At 44.6% G+C, this 17035-nt stretch overlaps 2 protein-coding genes across 4 annotated transcripts; both read left to right on the top strand.

The window, feature by feature from the left end:
• The first annotated feature begins 1545 nt into the window (after positions 1-1545).
• Positions 1546-5544, top strand: FGF19 (fibroblast growth factor 19). Its single transcript, XM_030273500.4, has 3 exons — positions 1546-1977; positions 2056-2159; positions 5076-5544. Exons 1-3 carry the CDS (start codon positions 1674-1676, stop codon positions 5406-5408), a joined length of 741 nt encoding a protein of 246 aa, XP_030129360.2. The 5' UTR covers positions 1546-1673; the 3' UTR covers positions 5409-5544.
• Positions 5545-9332: 3788 nt separating this feature from the next.
• LTO1 (LTO1 maturation factor of ABCE1) lies at positions 9333-15392 on the top strand. Of its 3 annotated transcripts, none has more exons than XM_072929504.1 (5): positions 9333-9460; positions 11454-11559; positions 12380-12450; positions 12908-13025; positions 13857-15392. In XM_072929504.1, the coding sequence occupies exons 1-5, from the start codon at positions 9420-9422 to the stop codon at positions 13989-13991; spliced, it is 471 nt and encodes a 156-aa protein (XP_072785605.1). In that variant the 5' UTR covers positions 9333-9419; the 3' UTR covers positions 13992-15392. The 3 variants fall into 3 exon arrangements, with proteins under 3 accessions (XP_072785605.1, XP_072785606.1, XP_041572618.1); XM_072929505.1 differs by having other exon boundaries at positions 13793-15392; XM_041716684.2 differs by having other exon boundaries at positions 13381-15392.
• Positions 15393-17035: the final 1643 nt, after the last annotated feature.

The following is a 17035-nucleotide window of genomic DNA, read 5'->3' as shown; positions in this document are numbered from 1 at the left end:
GCCAGGATGAGTTACATGCACAACTGCTGTGGGGCCCAGGGTTGCAGGGCAGGAACTGCCTTTGTAGCAGCCATGTAATAACATTGCAGAGGAAAAAAGAATTAGGGACTTGCATGCCTTAGTATTATTTACTGGGCTTATAATACTGTGAACTTCCGTGATGTAAGGGAGACCAGAATTGGTAGGAAAGCCCACACATGATTTGGAGGATGCAGCAGGAGACACCTGAATGAAAAGTGATCTTAATCCTTATTAATTATTCAGCAATCATTCAGGGAAAAACTAGGTTTTTTTCGGGTGTTTCAAGCTGATCACCAAAAAATGCCCAAAGCTAATCAAAAGCTGCTTTTGAAGTGATTGATGAGATTCAATACCTTGTTCCCAGTGAGTTTCTTATGCAAGACCCTGATCATCCAAACGTGGACTGGATTTAACTCCAGTTAAATACACCCAAAGTTGCACATGAAAATAAGTGCAAGATATCATCCTACAAGCCTCTGTGTTTTTGTATAGCTTGTCTGTGTGCTCATCCTCACTGAGCTAAGATTGCTTATGAAGAACAGGTTTTTTGTGGGAGTGTTTGCAGGAGGGAGATGCAAGTGCAGGGACAAAAGGATGAAAGTGAACAAGTTGCAAAATATAAAAACAGTATGTGGAAGCTGATCGAAGCTTTGTGTTTCAGAGAAGATGGTCTGGAGGTGGGGTTATATCTTGTTGAATTGTCATTTAATGTCCTGGGGTGGGGGGGGGAGGGGTGGAATTCTTTATGAAATTGCCAGTTTTCTTTTTGGGAATCTGAGAAAATTCCTTCAACGATTACTTTGTATGTACAGCAGAAAAGTCGGCAGCAATCCCTTTAAACATGTCTGAGATGCAAATACGGTGGAAATCCGCCAAATTTGTATGTCTTCTTTCCAGGGACACTCGCTGAGCGAGCTCCCTGGGAGGAGCCCACGTGGAAAAAATCCATGCGCAGACCAGAAAAAAATTTCTGTTTGAACCTTAAATGGGGTAATGCAGTTTTACTTCACCCAGGATTTTTTCCTCCCAGTCTCTTTGTAAGAAGTGGGGACAATCAGGAGCTGGAGAGCGCCCCCAGGGCGGCTCTCCCGAGGCGAGGCAGCCGCATCCCAGGGGCCAGGCTCCATCTAGTGACCCGGCCGGGGATGGCCGGGCGGGGATCCAGCCCGGAGCCGCGCCGGGGCACCTGCAGCCGCCGGTACCCGGCCGGACCGGGCTTTGCAGGGCCAGGCCGGGCTGTACCAGCGCTGTGTGCCCCGCCGGCTGCCCGGAACTGGGAGCGGCTGTGCCGCTCCCGCAGCGAGCGTTCGGCCCCTACCGGAGAGGCGAGCCCAGGTTTAGGCAGCAACTCTTTGATTTCTGAAAAGCGAAATGAAATACAGGACGGGCAAGGGCAGAGGCAGGGGCTGAGCCGCGGCGGGGAGCGGGGCAGCCTCCTGTCACTGGGTGGGCTGGGTACACATACGCCCACCCCCGGTCCCCGTCGCGGAGTCGCATCGGGGCTGCTGGACGTGCAGTGCCGTGGGATCGCAGGAGCAGAGAGCTCGGAGATGCGGATGCGGAGGACGCGTCTTTAGGGTGTCACCCGCTTAATATTTTCGGGGGAGTGACCGATCCGGCTATCAAATGGGCTCTATATCGGATGCGGATCGATGGAGCTGATAAGGGCGAGCTATAAAAGGCCGGGGGGCGGTTGCGGCCGCGCTACAGCCCCGAGGCGCCGCGCCGGGATGGGGCTGCGCCCCGCCGCGCTGGCGCTGCTCGCTCTGGCGGCCGCCGCCGCCTCCGCGCTGCCGCTGCCGCCGCCCGACGCCGGCCCGCACCTCAACTACGGCTGGGGAGAGCCCATCCGCCTGCGGCACCTCTACACCGCCAGCAAGCACGGGCTCTTCAGCTGCTTCCTGCGTATCGGCGCTGACGGCCGGGTGGACGCGGCCGGCAGCCAGAGCCCGCAGAGTGAGTGGCGGAGGCGGGAATGGGTTAGGGGATGGGCCGGGGGTGACACTGCTGTCCCCTCTCTCTGTCTGCCCGCAGGCCTGCTAGAGATCCGCGCCGTGGCCGTGCGCACCGTGGCCATCAAGGGCGTGCAGAGCTCCCGGTACCTGTGCATGGACGAGGCGGGGCGGCTGCACGGGCAGGTGAGCACCCGCGCTGCTGCCCCCGGGGGCATTTTCCGCTCTGGAACAGCGGCGTGGTCTAATAATGGGGTAACAAAACTTCCAGGTGTCCGCCACCATCCCTCCCACACCTTCCTCCCCTGTTCTCCCCTAGGACCTGCGGTTCTCGTCACCGTCACTGCCCGAAAGGCTGTGGGGATTCTTAGAAGGCAGAAAAATTGATGTTCTGAGTGTCCCCTGCCAAAATATACTGAATGTACAGCCCAGGGTAAAATGGCATTTAGGTTTAGAATTCTCATCGGTGGTAGACTGTGATTCTGCTGCAGGAATAGATTAGGCTCTGCAAGAGAATATGAGTAATTTCTCACTGTTCCGGTCAGGTATTCTGGAAAATAAAATTAAAAAGAGATTGCTCCTTCGGAGAAGAGCTGCAGCCAGCTGGCTGCCGGGCATACAACTCCCAGGAACATGAGTTGCCATCTCTTAGGAAGTTGCAGACAAGAAAAGGATTTTGTGAGGGGGAAAGGATGCTTCTCCACCGTCTCACTTCTTCCCTGCTATAACAGCACAGCTGCGGGATTCTGAGGGGTTGGAGAGTTACGTGCCTCTCTGATGCCACTAGATCAGCTTTTTCACTACGTTTAGCAACTAGTCATTGACATAAACTCATTTTTAAGGCATGTGAATACATTCTTGACTCTGGAATTTGACAGGTGCAGTTCAGATTTAATCTGTACAGAAGCCTGAATTTCACAGAGCGATGGCTTTTCATGATGCCACAGTAAAGATACAGCTTGATTCTTTTTTGATTACCCCAGGAAAATTTCTGCTTATTTTATTTAGGAAAGGACTTGGCCCGTTCTCAAAATGCCCAGTATCTTTAATAACAGCAACGCTGATGTTTCTGAATGTGGTTGAAATTAAGAAGGCGGAACAGAGAATTAAGCCTTTCTTTCTGAATTTTGTTGCTTTTCTGGTCTCAAAACAGTTGAGGCTGAGATGAGGTGCATAAATTCAGATTATATGATAGGTAAATTATTAGCTTAATTCTTTAATATATATCCAAAACAAATCAGAACCTGGATTCTGCTCCCATTGGTGTTACCAGCTGAACTTAAGCAATCACAGAATTTTAAAATGCACCATTTTGAAGGCATACACGTTGACTGGAGCTGCATTTGTTGGTGTAGTATATTAGATGCAGGCTGGGGTTTTATTCTGAAAACACAACATCATGTAGCTGTGCTGTCCCATCTCCGTGCTGTCACCTCTGTGCTCACAGCCCAGCCAGGCAGTTCTGCAGGTAAATCTTTACCTTATCAGCAGCACGCTCAGGATTAGGAGAACAAAAGGGCAAACATGCTGCCTAGGGGCTAAACCTGTGCTCCTGCAACTTGGCCTGTTTTGACACTGGAAAACTGATGACTGGGGTTGGTTTTTGAATTTGCTGTGTGGTGTATTCAGTAGTTTAGGGGAAATGCTGAATCTACGGACATACCGTGATTCCTTTGGCGAGGGGGGGGGGGGGGTGGTAAATCTGGAAATACTTAAAAAGTCTGTTTGGCACTTGTTTAAAAAACCGGACTGGAGACCATCCCAATGTAGTGAAGACAGAAAGGTATAGCTGAGACACAGAGACTCAATCAATATCTGTTCTTTTTAGTGAACACTTATTCAGCAAGGATCTTTTTTATTTCATCATCCTTTTTAGTGAGGCTGAGCAATCATAAAGACAGCCAACAATCCAAACCCAATTTTTTATCATATACATATATTTTTCTGAGATACAATGTGTGTGTGTGTATAAGGATAAATATTGCACCCTTTTTTTTTTTTTGAAGAAAACATTTTTAAAAAATTACTTTATTAATTTAAAACATGCTTTTGAAAGATAACAAAATGCATGCCCTTAATTTTACTCCATGTTACTGAGAGTGTCTGAGAAAGGCCCAGAAGTCTTAAATATGCTCTCTGTTCAGACAGGCAGAACATCCATGTGAGGACATTTCTGTCTCTGCAGACTGAGACATAATCAGCAATTATCTTTTGTTGACCAAGGTTCAATCACCTGCAGTAGCTGAGACTGAAATAGCAACAGAGTTGTAAGAAATACAGTACTGGTGTAAAGATCTAGAGAGGTCTGCCCTGCTGATAAGGGTTCAATATACAAATATAATATTATATATACATATATTTATAACTTAAGATGTTACAGGTATATAATATCTGTACAGGCCATTGCAAATGGAATCCTACAAATTCATACCTAAGGAAATACATTCTTCTGTACAAAGTCCTAACTTGTGCTGGTATTCATTCAACAGTTCTCATGTTAACATGAAAATGACACTTTGTAAAAGGACCTTTTTGGCAATTTCAGTAAATTCTGGGTGGAAAAAGGTGGAAATTACCTTTTAGCATTGTTTTACTGATTGGCCACTCTGCCTTTCTACTGACCTGATCCTGAAGCCCTTGCACAGGCAAATCTCTAACAGAGCAGGAATTATATATTTGGATTAGGATTTATGATTGCAATTAAGGACAATTCATTTAAATCGGCTCTGGCATCTGAGACTTTTTTCCCAGTGCTCAGACAGGATAAGTGTGATGGCTGTGGAGAAGCACATCCCAGGATTCAAAGCTTATTTAATGGGATGGACATGGAAAGAACTTCAGGGCTTCTGGAACAGAACGGAATAGAATAGAATAGAATAGAATAGAATAGAATAGAATAGAATAGAATAGAATAGAATAGAATAGAATAGAATAGAAATAGAATAGAATAGAATAGAATAGAATAGAATAGAATAGGGATTGGGAAAGCCAGGATACCCCCACTGAGGGACTAGGACTTTTCCCACCCAAGGTTTGTTTTGTGGTTGAATACAACCAGCCTGGTGGGCATATTTGTAATTCTCACTGTTCCTTGCTTTTCAGCTCAGGTATTCCACTGAAGACTGCTCCTTTGAGGAGGAGATTCGCCCAGACGGCTACAATGTGTATAGATCTAAAAAACATGGAATATCAGTGTCTTTGAGCAGTGCCAAACAAAGACAGCAGTTCAAGGGGAAAGATTTCCTTCCCCTGTCTCACTTCTTGCCCATGATCAACACTGTGCCCATGGAGTCAGCAGACTTTGGTGAATATGGTGATTACAGCCAGGCCTTTGAGACAGAGGCCTTCTCCTCACCTCTGGAGACGGACAGCATGGACCCCTTTGGCATCGCCTCCAAACTGTCCCTAGTGAAGAGCCCTAGCTTCCAAAACTGACTGTGCTCCCACACATGTGTTCACAGAAATATTGAAGAGTACTGCAGGGTTTGTAGCTTTGAGTATGGAGCCAGCCTCGTCCTTGTTGTACCTGTAAGAGATGAGTGCCAAGAGGCTGTTCTATAGTCTAAAGAACTGTCTAGCCATAGTTTTGTTTGGAAAAGAAGAATTAAATGCAAAAAGTTTAGCAGCCTTATCAGAATTCCTCCATAGGTGGTGATAAAATAACTGTAGTTTTTCTACGCAATCTTCGCTTCTACATATATTCACCTGTTGTAGCTGCTCATACAAGCAAATGCAGAAAACCTTTTCCTCTTCAGAGACCTCAAACTCAAACACTTGGAGCAAAACTAGATGAAAGAAAACATCCTACCAGATGTAACTTGAGTTAATGCTGCTTCTTAAAAGGCTGCTAACAACATTCTGGGGAAAACTTTCTGTGGAAAGTGTACTACTGAAAAAACAAATCTGCTTGTATATTGTGCTTTTTCTTCTCTCAGAAAATAAGAGAAGAAAGGAAAAAATTCTCTCTTCCCATACTGCTAAGAAGTACTTTGAGAAACTTGATCATTGATTTCTTTGGTAGGCTAAATTATGTTCTCTGAGGCATCAGAATCATCTGCAGAGAGTTCTCATTAACATCAGTGAGGATTCAGTGTGTCATTGGAAGAGTGCCCAGGGCTAGAATTGATGTTCATCAAGTAGGGAATGAGCAGCTCAAATGAACGTTCAAATGAAGATTCTGTTGTATATAAGCCTGTATATGTCATTAGCAAACACAGAAAAACACTGAGAACAGATGTATAGGTCAAATCAGTCATAAAATAGGTTTTTGTGTTTAACCTTTAACCATCAGAAACTCTTTCAAGTCACTTCCAGGCTTGATTCAGCATCCACGGGAATCAGTGGAGAGATGGTTTAGTGAGTTAAAAGCTGCAGAACTGGGTCAGGATTCTCCTTGCAATAAGAGATTGTGAGTACCTCTGGCCAAGGCACTCAATGTCTTCAAGTTCTGTTCTCCCTCTGAAAAGATTCAATGGAGGAATAATCAAGGTGAAGCCAAAGGGGGGGGGGGGGGGGGAAGGGGGCAGAAAGGATGGTTCAGGGATTCTACTTCTTTCCAAAGGTTCTTTTATAATAGAGATTTCTGTACCAAAAAAAAAAAAAAAAAAAAAAAAAAAAGCTCTAGTTGAAATACTGGTGTTCTTCTGACCTAGCACTTCATTGCCAATGCAATATTTATAATTAATTTATTGAATACATTCATCTGTTTATTTTGCTACTGTTATTTATGCTCAAAATTCTATTTATATACTTCGGAAGGTGGATTTTTTAGTTGTAACAAATCTTGTCGAGCTTTGTAATCAAGAGAATTTTAGCCAATAGCCAATTTTTAACCAATTTTTAAATAGCTGGAATTTTAGCCAATTTTTAAATTTCTGTACTTTATCATTAGTGTAATGTGTACATTTCCAATAAAAGAGAAAATCATCTTCAACACTGAAATCTGCTTGACTCTTTTGTCTCTCCCCAAGTGCCATATCCACACACCTTTTAAATACCTCCAGAGATGGTGACTCAACCACTTCCTTTGACAAAGAAATCCAAAAATCCTATGGGTAGAAGGCTGCCCCCTTTAAAAATGGAAACCATTCTAACCAGTGCTGCCGGGGAGAAAAGTGGTGAGTTTTGCCTGAAAAATATGTCAGTTTCTGGCAGGAAAAGACCCTGAATGTTTCCATTTGGAAATGCTGTGAGACACAGGAACAGCAGATTTCTTGGCTGGCAAACATCTTCCATGGTGTTTTCCCATTCTCTTTTGTGCTGAGCCACTGCCACACATCCGGAGGGTTCCCACTCCTCGTGTGCTGGAAGAGGTAGTTCTGATTTTCAGGTTGTTTTATTCCAAACCTTTTCAGATTTCAGGGGGTTTCATTTCCACTTTCGCTTGATCAGCCACTGTATTTTCTTTGAATGCTTTTCAAGACCTTTCTTTAAAAAAAAAAAAAAAAAAACAAAAAAAAAAAACACCCCAAAAAAACCCAGAAAACAAAATAAAATAAGAATGAACTTTTAAAGTTTGGTCAAGAAAAGAAAAGTCACTTTTACTCTTCTGCTAAAAATGGCACAGATTTGACAGGAAACATGGCAAATAATGGAGTTTGGAGGGTACACAGTTTAACTGAACCAGTGAGAGATTTTTTAAGGGGGTGTAACATTGGCAATGTTTCTCAAGGGTGAAAAGATAGGCAACCTTACATTTTGGGAACATCATATTGAGTGCTCTCGTGACCCTATTTGCTGACACCTTTGGCTTACATTCTTCCACCGGCAGCACGATGATTTTTCCCTGCAACAGCATGGTTAGAGGTCGGTTCAATATTTATTCAGACAGAGGGAAGAATGCCAGGAGCTAAATTAACCCACACCACTTCCTGGAGCGCTTCAGTTTTCATTGGAGTTTTCCCATCCCAGCTCTGACCAAACCTGGCTGTTTTGCTTATAAAATCTGACAAGATCTCGGCTTGAGGTGGGAGGATTGCTGGGAAATGCCTGCGACACCTGACTCGGTCGGGAACCGGGTATGCAAAACCTCCAAAAAGCACCTTTGGTTCTGTGGGAATGTAAACACCAGCAGCAGCCCTCAGCACACCCCTGTCCCCTGCCCATCGCAGCTCCTCAAAGGCAGGAGGACAACGGCGCTGCTTTCATTTGCAGCAGCACATTTTACAGCCCTGAAAGGTTTCTAAAGCTCAGGTGTCACATGTCTCCTTGGGAAGTCTCAGCTGGAAGCTGTGATGTGCAAATACGAGTTGTTAGAGAAGCTGAGAGGCTGAAGGAAAGGCGATACTGAGCGTCTTCATTTCTTTTATTGGAGGAAGTGTAAAAACCTATAAATCAATTCAAAGTCACAGTGTCCACTTTACCTCTGCTCAAATCACTGAAACTGATGGAAAATTTGGGGGCCTCTCTTTCTACTCTGCCAGTGTACTTTGCATATGAATGGGGAACAACTTGATAAATTAAATAAAATTTCTCTTTTTTACCTCAAAAATATACATATTCCAACACCAGGGTGGCAGAATAGTGTGACCCAGAGCCACATTTTCATTAAGTATCTGGAAAGTAATAGTATAAGTTAACTTTAAAACAAGTACTTGTAAATGTTTCCTTTGACCAGTGTTGATCTGTAACAACTGGTATTTTAATAGGGCAGTCTAGAACGGCACACTATAGTTTGAGTGGGTATTAACACCAAAAATATTTACGTTTTAGAATCATAGACTGGTTTGGGTTGGAAGGGACTTTAAAGATCATTTCATTCCAGGGGCAGGGACACCTTTCCACGTTGTTCATAGCCTCATCCAATCTGACTCTGGGCACTTTCCAGCTTCTCTGGGCAACCTGTGCCAGGACCGTATCGCCCTCACAGGGAAAAACTGTGGGCATTTGCACCAAAAATACACTTCTTGAAAGCCACAGCTACCAGTATGACGTGAGAGAGATGTGCAAACTCCATCATTCCATGCCCAGCGACAGGAGCCGAGAGAACGGCCTGAAGCTGTGTCGGGGCAGGCTCAGGTCGGATATCGGGAGAAGGCTCCTTCACCTCAGGGCACTGGAGCAGGCTCCGCACGGCAGCGGTCACAGCACCGAGGCTGGCGGAGCTCAGGGAGCGTCTGCACAGCGCTTAGAGGAGCAGGGTGGGATTTTTGGGACGCGGGGTGGGATTTTTGGGCCGCGGGGCGGGATTTTTGGGACACCAAGGTTTCCCCACACACAGCCGGGGCCTGTGGCGGCGCTCTGTGGCGGCGCTCTGTGGCGGCGCTCTGTGGCGGCGCTCTGTGGCGGCGCTCTGTGGCGGCGCTCTGTGGCGGTGCTCGCGCGCCCCCTGGTGCCCGCACGCCGCAGCCACGTGTGGGCGTGGCTTCACCGCGAGGGGGCGTGTCCTGGTGCGGGAGCCCCGCCCCGCCCCGCGCGCCGTCCGCTCCCGGCGTGCCTGGCGCCGCCATGGCCGACCTGTTCGATGGGATCGTGATGGCCGAGCAGAGGTGAGGGCAGCCTGGAGGGGCTCCCCTGCGCCTCTGCTTCCCTCTGGGAGCTGCCAGGGGAGCGCCAGGGAAAGAAGGCGAGCGCTGAGCCCGAGAGGAGGGCGGGGAAGATTCGCCTCTCTGCGCGTTCTGAGAGCCTGAGCAGCGGGGAACGGCCTGAGGCTGTGTTGAGGGAGGGTTGGGTTGGATGTCAGGGAACGCTTCTTCATCCAGAGCATGGTCGGGCGCTGGAATAGTCTCAGCACAGAGTGGGACCGGCGCTGTCAGGCCGGGTTGATGGGCTGAGGTCAACAAGGCCAAGTGCCGGGTCCAGCCCTTGGGCCGCCTCAACCCCTGCAGCGTGCCAGGATGGTGGGAGAGTTCCTGAAAGCTTCCCAGAGGGAAAAGGCCTGGGGGTGCTGGCCAGGAACTGCTGAACACGAGCCCAGGTGTGCCCAGGTGGCCAAGAAGGATAATGGCATCCTGGCATGTGTCAGCAGTAGTGTAGCTAGCAGCACCAGGGCAGTGACCGTCCCTCTGTTCTGGGCACTGCTGAGGCCCTACCTTGAATTGTGGGGTCAGTTTTTGGCCCCTCACTACAAGAAAGACTTTGTGGTGCTGGAGTGTGTCCAGAGAAGGGAATTGAGCTCTGGAGCACAAGTCTGATGAGAAGCGGCTGAGGGAGCCGGGCGGGCTGAGCCTGGAGAAAAGGAGGCTCAGGGAGAACCTTCTCCCTCTCTACAACTCCCTGACAGGAGCCCCCATGTGGGGCCAGACTTTACGTCCTGGTAACAAGTGACAGGACAGAAGGAAGTGCCCTCGAGCTGCACCAGAGGAGGTTTAATTTGGACATAAGGAGGAATTAGTGGAAAATGTTGCCAGGCATTGCCGAGGGAGCTGCTGGAGTCTCCATTTCTGGAGGTGTCCAAGGATCAGCTGGATATTGCACTCAGGGCTCTGGTCTGGTTGACACAGTGATGATCATTCAAAGGCTGGGCTGGATGATTTCATAGGTCTTTCCCAACCAAGACAAGCCTGTGATTCTGGAATTTAAATTGATTTTATGTGATATTTCTAAGCTTTGGAGGCAATGCACTTTTCTCTTGTCCAGAGCCACTCGCATGCAATGTGAGCTTGACAGGAGATTAATCAAGCTGTGATTCTGCATTCCCTGGTTCCACGGGGAGGGCTGGACAGGAGATTAACCAAGCTGTGATTCTGCACTCCCAGGTTCCACAAGGAGGGCTGGACAGGAGATTAACCAAGCTGTGATTCTGCACTCCCAGATTCCACAAGGAGGGCTGGACAGGAGATTAACCAAGCTGTGATTCTGCACTCCCAGGTTCCACAAGGAGGGCTGGACAGGAGATTAACTAAGCTGTGATTCTGCATTCCCTGGTTCCATGGGGAGGGCTGGACAGGAGATTAACTAAGCTGTGATTCTGCACTCCCAGGTTCCACGGGGAGGGCTGGACAGGAGATTAACCAAGCTGTGATTCTGCACTCCCAGGTTCCACGGGGAGGGCTGGACAGGAGATTAACCAAGCTGTGATTCTGCACTCCCAGGTTCCACAAGGAGGGCTGGACAGGAGATTAACCAAGCTGTGATTCTGCACTCCCAGGTTCCACAAGGAGGGCTGGACAGGAGATTAACCAAGCTGTGATTCTGCACTCCCAGGTTCCACAAGGAGGGCTGGACAGCAGATTAACCAAGCTGTGATTCTGCACTCCCAGGTTCCACAAGGAGGGCTGGACAGGAGATTAACCAAGCTGTGATTCTGCACTCCCAGGTTCCACAAGGAGGGCTGGACAGCAGATTAACCAAGCTGTGATTCTGCACTCCCAGGTTCCACGGGGAGGGCTGGACAGGAGATTAACCAAGCTGTGATTCTGCACTCCCAGGTTCCATGGGGAGGGCTGGACAGGAGATTAACCAAGCTGTGATTCTGCACTCCCAGGTTCCACGGGGAGGGCTGGACAGGAGATTAACCAAGCTGTGATTCTGCACTCCCAGGTTCCACGGAGAGGGCTACCAGGAGGGGCTTGCAGAGGGCAGCCACGCTGGAATGGCTGAGGGCAGGAGGTACGGAGCTCTCCACGGAGCCAGGATGGGCTCAGAGGTAAATGGGGAAACTCCTCAGCACTGGAATCTTCTTGTCATTTGAAAATTACAGCCACAAAGAAATTTTCAAGCTGAGGCCTGCTGTGTTTCATTGCTCTGTCTGTGTCCAGGAGGACCCATTAAACTGCTTTAAAGATGCTGTTTTGAGCTGGAGAGTTCAGTAGATGCAGTTGTGTTTTGTATATTTGCTCTATGGGGATTCAGTAATCTTTTTTCCCAAATTTATGGCTAAAGGTCCCTTGCCCCCCAGTACCATCTCCTGTGGCCCAGCATAGGGAAAAGCATGGAATCTTGAGACATGAAGAGGCAGTTCTGTGTGTCTTATGCACCCTTTGTTAATTGTGATGCTGGGAGGTTTTGTGGCACTGTTCCTGTTCTGCTCTGTGTGCTGGCACACCCAGATCAATAACCTTTCCTAGGAATTCAGGGGCTGGAGACTGGTGGGGAGGCGCCTCAACTTGTGCCATATGTCCACTCAGTTTGTCACAGCTCCAGGATGGGAATGCCAAACAGCAGTCTCCAGAGCTGGATGGTTTGTACAAAATGGTCCTGGACAGACCGTAAGAGAGAATTTGCTCTCATCTCCTCATACTGGGAAAGCTCCAGAAGGAGGCAGGATGAGACACATTAAGTGAGAGGGTGGCTTGGGTAACCTTATACTTGTCAGCCTTTCCAGCTTGGAAACATGTTTGTGTACCCATGATTTAGGTTCCTGAAGAGTGAGATATAGTGTAGTGTTTTATTTTTGTTCCACTGTCTATGCTCTGTGTTCTGTGGGGTTTTTTCTTTCCCTCATGACTCCTCTAAATTAATTTTAGATTGGTTGCTGCCTTGGGTTTGCACTGACATGGCACTGTCTGCTCCAGAAATGCACAGAGGAAAAGAACAGGTGAGGTTAAAAAGGCTTAAAGTCATTTCACTATGACTTCCATTCTTCTCTTCATATCTTTTTTTTTTTTTTGGTCCCATTTTGATTAATCTGTTTGCCAGAATTCCTTTTTTTTTTTTTCTTTATTTTGACCAGTCATCTAATCAGAATTTTTATTGATTCTTGAATATTTCTCAACTTTGGACTGGTAAGTTGAAATGGAAGCCTTAAATCCGTCAATTATGCTTAATTCCCAATTTGGAACAATACCTTGTTTGGATAATTTCTTATTTAAGAATATGGAACACACCTGACAATGGGCTGAATGGGAGAAGTGGAATTAAAGAAGGATGGAGGGCTGTGATTTGTGCTCTGGATTATTATATAACAGTATAGTTTTCATAGTGATGGATTGGAAAAACTCCTGTGTGAGGATCATTGGGTTTTCTTTTGATTTGATTAATTTTGTTTTTTCTAGCAAAAAGATAAGGGCTCTGGATTCATTAATAGGGATGATTCAGAAATTCCCATATGAAGACCCCACTTATGATAAGCTGCAAGAAGATCTGGAAAAAATCAGAGGAAAATTTAAACAGGTTTGTAGGATTAAGTTGTAATTTTAACATATAAATTCATTTTTGAAGATACTTTGTTTCTAAAGCCACTCCAAAATTGTGTGAAGCAGTTATTGCTCCCATTCTGCAATCATAGCAAAATACTTGAAGTGAGATAAATTAAGTGAAAATCTTTGATAGTTGAAAATTTCCCAAGCAATAACAAATGCAAAATAAAGGAAAAAAAAAATCTTTAAAAAGCAAGTTGGGAATAATCTTTGACAATTTGAATTACAAGTGGGACCAGAAGAAGAGAAATGGAGCAATTGGGAGTTTTGTTGAACATTCTTCTTGGAAAACAGACCCTTTGAAACACTTCTGTGTATTCGTTTTTTAGGTTTGTTCAATGCTAAATATTCAGTCAGATTTTAGAATTGATAATGAGAGATCTTCACTAACATTTTGAATGCAACAAATGAAGATAAACGTGGATGACCAAAGAAAAAAAAACATTAAAAGAGCAGAACTGGAAAAGTGTCTATCTACTTTTATATTTAAAAAAAATCAAAGTAGTGAAGAGATGTTAAAGAGGAAGTAAAAAATCACTGGACTTGCAATATTATTTAACATTTGTTATCTTCAAGTTTTATTTAGGGTATTACACACACTAGTTTGTAAATCTGTTAAATAGAAATAATTGTTTTAATTCTTTGCTAGTCTTTTACTGATAATTCCTCAAAAGGAAAACAAGCATTTGCACAGTTTCCTTGTTTAAATGATGTCTGTTACTTAAAAATCTGTGTATGCAGATCATTCAGTTTACACCATGTGTACATGCTGTGGGTGAAGGAAAATAAAATCAATTCCCTGCAGACTTTGCAGCAGGAAACATTTTTGTGGGGAGAAGATGGAATGACAAAGGAGGTCAGAATGCAGAGGAGAAGGATGAAGATGGCTGCTCAGAATATGGAATTTGCACCTGGAATTTCCAATAGTTTTGCAGACTGATGGGAGGGAGGGAGCAAACTCCACAAAATTAACTCCTCTCTACAAGTTATCAGTTTAAATGGTGTGTCAGAGAAACATAACTGCCAGAAGAGCTGTGATTCTCATTGACTGTATTTGCTAGTACCTCTTACACAGACCAGGTTTTTATGTGCCAACCTTGAAAAGTGACCACTCCAGTCTCATTCCAAATCAAAGGATGCTGCAGCTGCATGCATTGAACTGTGTTAACTGAGAGGAATACCTGGAACTGGCTTTGGCTTGGGCTGCTGGATGTCTTTGCACACCAGTAAGGAATTCCAGAGTTCCTTTTATCAGCTGTACCCTGTGTGTTTGTGGCTCTGCCTGCATGGCACGGTTCAGCCTCATGAAGACAGATCTGAGATTTTTGGTTTGTTTAACTGTGTTACACATGAATTTTGATACAGGCAGTGTCAGAGCCATCTAGTGGATGTATGTGATTGTGGGAGCTCACAAATATTTGTGTAGGTTAAAACAGACAGTACAGAACATACACACTTATGAGAATTCTAATTATGTAGAGAATTTCTTTGCAATGAAGTAACACTGAGGTAGGAATTAATTTTTACTTGTTTCCTCATTTGCAAAAATCTGTGTAAAAGCAAGAGCAGGGTTGTGAGAGCTCCAGGTGGAGCATTTGTTTAATAGAGGTGTGTGATATGTGAGTGACAAGCCAAGGTGCTGCTCCAGAGATTGTACCAAACACAATTGTTTTTGTTCAGCACAGGAGAGAAAGGGTCTTTAGCAGTCAGGTGGTGACTGGTATTTGGAAAATTGGTTTGGTGGCTAATTTTATTGTATTGTTTAGTTCTATTTTTAAAAAATAATATTGTAGTAAATTATTATATAAATACATGTGTATATACTGAACCATAAGTATTGTATCAACCAGGATTTCCAGCTGGGATATACCAAGTTTAGGCTTATCTATTAGGTTTTTAATTTTTTAATTAGGTCTTTAATTAAGTTTCATTTGTGTGGACACATAAATGTGTGTCTTCTTCCATGAGTCTGTATTTTTCTGAATACCTGCTGTTTCACACCTTGTGTGGGCCTGATTTGGTTTATTAAATGAGGTACAGTTCAAAATTCTGTTGTATGTGCAGTTGTATGCTTTCTTCAGTACCATTTTTTTTTGTTTTCTGCAGTGATTTTGTTGGGGTTTGTGTCATGCTCAGTGCTGTGGCAGTGGAACATTCCCAGCATTCAGTAGAGGTGTTTTTGTACCTGATTTACAGCTGTGGTTTTGGCTAAGCCTGATTTATAGCCCAGGTTACATCAAAAATATTCATTTGTCTTTGTCTTAGGGTCACAAAGATATAGAAACATACACAACCTTGTACATTATGATACTGGTTATTAATAAAGCAGAGTTAATGAAGAGATTGTGGCTTGGTGCTGATTGTCCAAGAAGTTCAAAATTTTGCAGAAGTAAGATTTAAGAATTTATCTCCTAATTCATTCACCATCCCTACGTATAGCTCAGTAGTTAGGGAGGAATGTTTGAAACATTTCACTCACCAATTTCTCACTTGCCTGGACTGCATCCTAGCTTGTTTTGTCTCTTCGTGATCATCTATCAGCTGAGTCTGTGGAATATGGAATTTTAGTAAAAGATGGATACACAGCTCATTACTGCTAGGCTGCTGAAGTCATGGCAGTCCAGAAGAGTTGTAATTTTCCTTTCTGCAATGTGTGATGAGTACAAGAAATAGTGAATTTTGAGGCATCAGCAGAGAGGTAAACTTTGAATGCCATTTGATAAAGTTCCCAAGCACATTTCTTGTTCTACCTTCATTATGCAACTTCCTTTCCATTTCTTGTCAGCTTACTAAAGGTGATCAATTCCAGCATTGAGTGAACATCTATACTTGACAGAAATGGGTGAAATAAATCAGAAAAAAGAAAAAGAATCTGGGTGTGCAATTGTTTGCTTCAAAACTAACCCTGTAGAGGTACTCTGGCTCATTTGAACCCTGATCTGTTTTTCTGAAGCAAGGTTGTGATCATTTCCACATGAGATTAAATTTGAAGTTTTAATTTGCCAATAAATCAGTTTCAGTATTTATATAGGTTTTGGTTTTAGAAGATATTCAAGAGAGAGTTTGAGCCTGCCCTGTATTTATGAATGCTTATTTACACTTTGGCTGGAAGTACAACTTCCTGCATTGGAATAAAGTTCTTGCTTTAGAGCAAGAACTTAATATTTCTGGTAATGTTTTCTAATTCTTTCTATTCTTGGTGCCTTTTGAACAGTGCCCTTTGCAACTTCTTACAGCCATGGCTTCTGGTCTAATTGCAGCCTAAAACTTCAGCTTTCATAGTTTGGGAAGTAACCATGAAGATTCTCATTTTACAGTCTGCCAGAGTTGTTTTTTTAATGGATAAAGTTGTGACAGTACACATTCCCACAGAAGTGGTTGTATCACCAGGGAAAAAGGGGATTTGGGAGGTGTGAGAGGAGTTAAGCAGGTTCCCAGTTGCATGTTGTGGTGTCTGGGACTGATGTGTAAAGGCCAACTGGAGCAAAGCACTGCTGAAGCACTTCAGTGTGTCCCAGGGTTTGGACCTGCAGGACCAGCCAAGCCTGGGGTGATAATAAAAATAATAAAAGCTCTGTGTGCTATTTTGTAAGCTTGCACAGTCAGTTCATTTGTAGCTAACCTGAATATCTCTTTGACATTACACTGGGAATGCTCCCACCTTAATCACTGGAGTGTTTATTCCAAAAGTGTGGTAATTAATTTTTTTCTGCATTTTTCGTGCTAGAATTCTGTAGTACTACTTATCAAATACTGCACTACTGGGTGGAAGTAGACATGGTCACTAAGCTCATCTTAGTGAGATGAAACATGAGAGACTTCCTAAACCCATGGAATATATGAAAAGTGAAAAAAACGAATACATTGTTTCACTTGATTCCAAAGCAGTTTGCAGCACAGCGTTTTAAATTATTTTATCCTATTCTATAACCATAACTAATTGAGCACTAGTGCAGCATTCTGTGTCTGGTTTTGGAGAGATTT

The sequence above is a fragment of the Taeniopygia guttata genome, chromosome 5 (assembly GCF_048771995.1).
Source record: "Taeniopygia guttata chromosome 5, bTaeGut7.mat, whole genome shotgun sequence".
Taxonomy (NCBI): Eukaryota; Metazoa; Chordata; class Aves; order Passeriformes; family Estrildidae; genus Taeniopygia; species Taeniopygia guttata.
This window is presented reverse-complemented; position numbering and strand designations above follow the sequence as displayed.